This window comes from Crocuta crocuta, unplaced genomic scaffold (assembly GCF_008692635.1).
Source record: "Crocuta crocuta isolate KB4526 unplaced genomic scaffold, BGI_CrCroc_1.0 scaffold127, whole genome shotgun sequence".
Classification (NCBI taxonomy): domain Eukaryota; kingdom Metazoa; phylum Chordata; class Mammalia; order Carnivora; family Hyaenidae; genus Crocuta; species Crocuta crocuta.
Genome location: NW_027532008.1, coordinates 4,166,048 through 4,173,364, shown reverse-complemented (window position 1 = coordinate 4,173,364; position 7,317 = coordinate 4,166,048). Strand labels below are relative to the sequence as shown.

Sequence of the window (7,317 nt, the reverse complement as noted above, 5' to 3'; positions counted from 1 at the left end):
GGAGACACAGACTCCGAAATAGGCTCCAGGCTCTGAGCTGGCAGTCAGCACAGAGCCCAACGCGGGGCTCGAGCCCATGAACCATGAGATCATAACCTAAGCGAAAGTCGGACGCTTAACCGACTAAGCCACCCAGGCGTCCCAAGAGATGGCATCCTTCTTACCCCCAAGCACTTCTAGGATGGATGTCTCATACTGTGTGTGTGATTTCTATAATTTGGGGCTGTGGCCATCTCTGTGGTCAGAGCTACAAGGGACCCGGCCCTCCGTGATTTCTCCAAGATGCCCCCAAACATGATGAGTTCATCACCCCAGTCAGGTGCTTGTCGCTTTACAGACAGGTTCCAGCCAAGTGACTCGGGGCAGATCACTACCCCACATGTGTCATTTCTTAGAATGTGATAGTAATGAGATGATGCATACGATGACTTTAGCATAGCAAGTGCCAGTCAACAGAGGTGATTGTTATCAGTATTATTACTGCGATCCCTATATCAGTTCATCTGGAAAAATCTATCCCCGTATCATGCTCAAGTCACGCTTTCGTTTCATGTGAGCCACGCCTGGGAGATACTCACACAGGCTCTGGGAGGTGATGGCCAGGGCTCGGGTCAAACCAGTTGCTGCCAACCATTGTCTGGAGGACACAGGATGTGAGCCTAGTCCAGAGCCCCACGTTCCTGCCTCACAGTGAGACCTTGGCCAAGCTCCTTCTCTCTCTGGGCCTCAGGGATGGGTTGTGCTTAGTATTTTCTTACGTGAAAGTATTAAATTCTGCGGCACCTGGGTGGCTCAGTCGGTTAAGCGTCCAACTTTGGCTCAGGTCATGATCTCGCAGTTTGTGGGTTCGAGCCCCGCATCAGGCTCTGTGCTGACAGCTCAGAGCCTGGAGCCTGCTCCAGATTCTGTGTCTCCCTCTCTCTGCCCTTCCCCCTATCACACTCTGCCTCTGTCTCTGAAAAATGAATAAACCTAAAAAAAAATTAAAAAAAAAAAAAAAGACAAGGCTGACTCTATGGAATATTCTTCACCGTGACCCAAAGCCCCAGCGGTTGTAAAACAGACTCAGCTGGCGTGGGCCTGATTGTCCTGCTCTGTCAGGTCACCTGGGGGAGCCTGACAACCCACTGCCTTTGCCATGCCCCGAAGCTGTCCATTCTGGAAAGAAGACATGGCCTGAAGAGGTACAGGCTCTGCGGGATTTATGAACCAGTCTGCCCACTAGTATTTGCTAAAGTGCGCCGAGGGCCTGGCTCTCAGTGTGTGTGCCTCGGTGAAGGGCTCATTTCCTCCTGAGCTGGGTGGGGGCGATAAGCCAAGTGACTTACATGGCACTCTTGGTCCAGTCGTCTTGACTCGTTGTCAGCACAATGTGGGCGATCTCTCCCAGGAGGCCCGGCAAGCCGAAGGTGTAGTACACGCCGCCGGTGTCATGGATCTCCAGCATATGGTTAAAACACATCTAGAACAAACGTCACGTCAGCAGATGCACGTGCGAGACTGGGACTCTCTACCTGGGTTTTCCACAGATCCTTGGCCTCCAGGGCCACCCAAAGGGGTGTCTAGGCCCTACAGAAGCACTTCTCGGACCTGCATGTGCCCAGGCCTCACATGGGAAGACCGTCAAGACTAAAGAGGCAGGTCCGGTGAGCCTGGATTTCTAACAAAGTTGCGCGTGATGTCAGTGCTACGGGCCCACTGATCAGCCTCTGAGAAGCAAGGGTCTGGCGCAGGCCTGATAATTCTGTGTAGTGAAAAGTGTGTCCTGCGTGTTGTGGCGCGTAGCAGCACCCCTGGGCTCTCCTCCCTAGATGCCACGAGCATCCCGGCACAGCATGTCAACCAAAAACTGTCCGCACATACTGTCAGGTGTCCCTGGAAGGTGACTGAGACCCACTGGTCTAGCCCAAACTTAACTGTCCTCCCAAAGACACAGGGCTAATGAGAAGAAAGGAATCGGCCCACCCCTCCTGACTTAGCCTCAGCACTCCTTCCCCTCCAGCTTCCAGAGCACCGTGAATCAAGCTTCCAGAGCACCATGAATCAACAAACGTGGAAACAAATGCAAATTGCAACAGGCTAGTTCCCTCCTTAGGATCCCCTTGGCCTTCAGAATAAAACCCCAGGCTCCTCAGACTGCCCAGGGGCTACACCCAGGCATCTCCCCTTTCTCGAGAGCGTGGTCCCCACTGAGCCCAATGGTTTGGTGTCTCCTCTCACCATGGAGCCTTTGAGCACAATGGGCCTTCTGTCTGGAATGCATTGCCCTTTCCTTTGCCTGGCTGACACGAGTCATTTGTCCACACGTGGCTGAGACTCCCTCCGCTGCAGGAGGCATTTCCTGATCCAGCTCAGCCTGGCTTAGACGGGCGTCCACAGCAGCGGCCCCATGGTGCTGTGTTCATTTGCCAATTTCCCTCACTACCCTACAGCCCGGGAAGCAGGATCAGTGTCAAAGCGTATATGCTGAATGAATAAACCATCCAACCAACCAAACAACACAGGAAGGAAGGAAGGAATGAGTGAATCATCTCTGAATCATTCCCCCAGTGACAGAGTCAAGGAAACAGGCACAGAGGATGCAATGGCCGCCCAACCTGACAAGACCCTGTTCTGCAGTGTTCGGCTGTGCACCCCTCCTCTCATGATTGGGCCTCGACGCAGAAGAGCTAAAACACATTTATTCCAGTTCCAAAGATGAGGAGCAGATTCCCCGGAGCTGGTCAGATCAAATGGTCGGTACATCCCTGCCATCTTGGATTGAAATTCATCTTGGATTCAGCCTCCCTGAATATCCACTGTTCATCCAAATTCAGTTTCCTGAAAGTCTACTCCTTTTTCTTCTATGAAGCCTTCAAACCCATGAAGGGTTGTTGCTCCTAAATATTTCTCTTAGACGTGTTATTAGAACCAAGCGGCTATTACGGGGTGTTCTGGCATTGTTAGTACCTGCTCAGCACGGAAGGAAGAAAAGTCCATCCACTTAGAAGACGAACTGAACAATCAGAAGTGGACATGGCCCAGATTGGCCCAGCACCTCTCTTCTGGCTGCTGCCCCCCCCATTCATGTGGCTCATGGGCAGTGGCCACATATGTATGTTATGCTCCAGCCCCCACACTCCCAACCTTTACTGGGGTAAAGGCTCACCCCCAGCCCAAGATAAGCACACTGTCCAAGCTACACCAACCAGTCCCTTCCCCAAAACACTTGGGAACAGGGCCAAGAGATTCCACCCGGCTGCTTTCCCGAAGACTACATCTCCACCACGTGGAGTAGGAGGAGAGGCAGAAGCAAGTCTAGAGTGAGGACAGAGCAGATATTCAGGAGGAGCAAAGAAAGAAGAAGGGTGGGGCCCTCTTGGGCCCCTCACAACACCCCCGTCCCTGGTGACAGCCATTCTTGGGTTCCCAGCAGCATATTATAATAGTCCCCCCCCACGCCTGAGCAAACTTGAGTAGATTCTGTTAGTTGCCCCCCAGATCCTGACAAATGCACCATCCAATCTGGTGGGTCTCTCACCCAAGCTCTGAAGCGGCTTGAGGAGGTGCCAGTGCCTGCCTAATGCAGCCCGTGGCGCCACATGCCGGCCCACCACGCTCCCAGGGCCCCGCTGGCCGAAGCCAACTCAGGGTGTTAGTTGCCCAGCTCTTACCGGGAGGCACAGGGCTCCTCCGGTGGAGATGATTCCAGCCACAAGGCCCAGCACCATGGCAAGCCAAGGGGAGCTGATCAGGTAACACGAGGCACCCACAGCCACACCTCCGGCCAGTACCGCGTTGTGGATATGATTCTGCAAAGAAACAGCTTGTGGGCGAGTGAAGTGAGGCACAGAAAGGGCAGCATCTTGCCCGGAGTTACTTGGTTAAGCGGATAGCAAGCAACACCGCACTGTCTTCCCTGCTTCACATCCCCTCCTCTCCATTGAGACTGCGTGACCTTCATCAGTGGTCTTGTCTAACTCCACTTCTCTGGCTCAGGGAACAGTCAACCTGACCGAGAGGCACTGAACTTGAAAGTGCATCCTAGTCACCCCCCGACTTGTTAGTGCTGGGTCCTTGGGCACCTAACCGCTCAAGCTCCAGCTTTTCCACCAGAAGAAATGGAGTTTTGACAGTACGGACTTAACACGGTTTCTGTAAGATTAAAGAAGTTACCACGTGTAAAACTCTGAGCCCAGGGCCTGGCATGGACCGTGAGTAAAGGCTCAAGAAACAAAAGCCACATTATTGCTTTTACTCCTTTTATCATTATTATTGGCTGCTTAGTGCCACCGCATACTGCCGGACCTAGCTTAGTAAGCTACCCTTGCGGGGCACCTGGGTGGCTCAGTCAGTTAAGCATCTGACTCTTGATTTCAGCTCAGGTCATGACCTAGTTCATGGGTATGAACCCCATGTTGGGCTCCATGCTGCTGGTGCAGAGCCTGCTTGGGATTCTCTCTCTCCCTCTGTCCCCCATGCATGCACACTCTCTCTCTCTCTCAAATAAACTTAAAATAAAAAAAAAAGCTAGTCCTTGTCCCTGGGTCACATTTCTGCTGTGTCCTTTGTTCCTCTAGAACCCAGGGTTCTTGTTACTTCCCTCTGTTCCCCTCGACTCAACCAGGCCTTGGAGCTCTGGGCCCTGGGGCCGGCTTCTGGCTTCTCTGACCCTCTGGCCACACTCACCTCCCTGGATGTCCCCACCTTGTCTGATCCTAGGCTCCCCGTCACTGTGGAGCTCCCCCAGAAAGCTACTCACTCCCCTTAGTGTTTAACTTGTCATGCATGGCCACATTCCACTCTAGGCCTTGCTGTCTCTCTAGACTTTTCCCCACAACCTCTGGCTGACTGGGCCCAATACCTGATCTTCATGGGAAATTGTTTTTTGTCTTTAGCTCTACCCTTTCACCTGTCTCTTCCCCCAAAACTCACACACACAGACTCTCTGGCTACATTGGTAATAGCCGGTGATGTCTGCCATGGAGCATTTGACGAGCACTCTCTGGTAATTCCTTCTTTACACATGAGCCAGTGTGGCTCCAAATGTTTAAGTGGCTTGACCACGGTCACACCGTAGAGTTTTTTACCTCTTATTCTATTCATTCTATTCTTGGAATTTCTCAGAGGAAGGGGAGAGGCTGACTGCTTCTACTCTAGCTCTTCTCTGGTGACTCTTCCTCACGGGGGGCTGGCTTCAGTAAGAGCAGAAACAGGCTTCACACTTACGTCTGTTTGATGTCAACACTGATAGGTTTAATCACTCCCCTCAGAGAGCCTTTGATCATTTCACAGTCTCTACATTGTAGTTCCCATTTTGATAAGCCAGTGCCCTTCCCGGGGCTCCGTGACACTGGAGACCCGCGTTACTGAAGACCCGCGTTACTCGGCACAGTCTTTCCCACCCTGGGGGGCTGGCTCTAAAACGGGAGGCGTGAAGACGTGTCTGGCCTACAAGACCCAAGTGCTGCCCAAGGGGCAGCCCCCTCCTCACCATGTTGATCTTCCCTTGGGGGTGAAACAAGGACGACACCGAGATGGCTGTCACCGCGCTGACCGCAAGAGCATAGTAGGTGTTGAACATGGCATTCTTCCTTTCTTTTGGAGAGTCCAGCAGCAGAGCAGAGTTGAAATGTGGCCAGAATATCCACAAGAAGAGGGTTCCTGGGGGCCAGAAAGGGTCATTGCCCAGAACCAGCACTCCTACTTCAAAGCCTGAGGCTGTGGGGGCTTCCTGGAGCAGGCAAGTCTCAGCCTGGTCACTTTCTAGCTATGTGACTTCGGGCAAGTCCTGTCTTCTCTGAATTCTCAAGTTGATAGGGCCCGACTAACATACCTTACAGGCCAAATAACTAAGGCCCAGAGAGTTGAAATCGCCAACCCCCAGGCCTCACAGCCAGCTGCTGGGTCACCTGCTGGCCAGCCCGCTGCCTGATTTCCTCTCAGCCTCTCCCAGGAGTCGGGGTTCAGCATTTCCACGGCACCTTTGCAAGACACCAGTATTCCCATTCTCTTCCCCTCTCTGTCCGCTCTCTCCACCGCTGGCCTCCGCTTTCTCCACTAATCCAGTTCCCTCCCCTAACTTGAAGACAAAAGGATTGATTTCTTGATTTCAACTCAAGTACACGAGTCTTCCCTCTCCTTTGGATAGTAATGAAGAGCATTGCCCTAGAAGGGATTGTGAATCCATCTCAGGGAAGTGAGTCATTGCAGAGGGGCTCCAAGCACCCTGTGGGCGGGTTGGTAAAGGAGAGAGAGATGTTTCCCCAGAGCCGTCTGGGAACCTCTCACTCACTCCAGGAGTGAGACCCCCCCCGCCCCCCACACTCCACCTTATCCTTACCCAGCATGCCAAACAAACTGGAGCTCTTTGCTGTCTGATCTTTCTGCATCATTGTCTCACGCAGAGGCCTCCGGAAGCTCCAGGCCACCATCAGCCCAAAGTAGGCCGCAAACACATGGATGTGCATCATGTTTACGTGGTTGTCCTTCTGCAACAAAGGCAGTGAGTGCCCACAGCCTCCACCCACGGGCCAACCCCTGGGAGATGGTTCTGAGCTTCACCTTAGAGGTGTGACGAGACTGGCGTTTGGCGCTTACCCAGCCCAGCGGTTCCCCTTTCAGAGGAGACCTGGGAGTCACCATGTACTTATTCTAGGGAAGTTGCTGGTTGGCCTTAACTGGAGCTCTTACATGCTTTGGGCTGGGATCCACTTAGGTCAGCAGAAAGCCACGTGGACATGCACCCCCACCGCTTCCTACGTTTTGGCAGAATTTATGGAGAGATGAGTGATATAAACTATGCATCATGAAGCAGCCAGACTTTTTATAACACTGAACTAAAAATCTTTGGTAAATTCTAGACATGTGCTAACTGTGCTTTATGAATATCAGTTAGTCATCCTTAATAACTCACTTAGCGGACCACTCGTAATTCCTGTCAACTGCCTTCAAAAAATGTTCAGAATGGGCAGTTTTTACCACCATGCCTCACTGACCCCGCCTTGATTTAAGCCCCACCATCACCACTGCCCCAAATTATTGCAATCATCTTCTAACTGGTCTCCCCATTTCCTCCCTTGTCCCCCTACTGACTCCTCTCCACATGACAGCCAGAGTGACCTCGTGAACATCTAAGTCAGTGCACGGCCATCTCTGTTCAGAATCTTCCAGTGGTTCCTGTCTCGCTCAGTGTCCAAGTTCACGTTCTTGCTATGACCTGTAGCACCCTGCATGGCTGCTCTCCCCCTAACCTCTGCGACTTCACCTCCTCCTCCACTCCTGACACACTCTCCTCGCTCTTCCTCAAACCCACAGATATGCTCCTACGTCAGTCCC

The 7,317-nt window shown here is 52.6% G+C and overlaps 1 protein-coding gene across 1 annotated transcript in view; it reads right to left on the bottom strand.

Moving 5' to 3' along the window:
- The window catches only part of LOC144241224 (RH-like protein), a 37,166-nt gene that overhangs the window by 13,478 nt on the left and 16,371 nt on the right, over window positions 1–7,317 (bottom strand). Inside the window, exons 4-7 of the mRNA XM_077775737.1 lie at window positions 6,323–6,470; window positions 5,474–5,643; window positions 3,654–3,791; window positions 1,329–1,462 (exon numbers count right to left, since the gene is read on the bottom strand). Of these exons, the coding sequence (XP_077631863.1) occupies window positions 1,329–1,462; window positions 3,654–3,791; window positions 5,474–5,643; window positions 6,323–6,470 (590 nt within the window). The remainder of the gene's footprint in view (window positions 1–1,328; window positions 1,463–3,653; window positions 3,792–5,473; window positions 5,644–6,322; window positions 6,471–7,317) is intronic.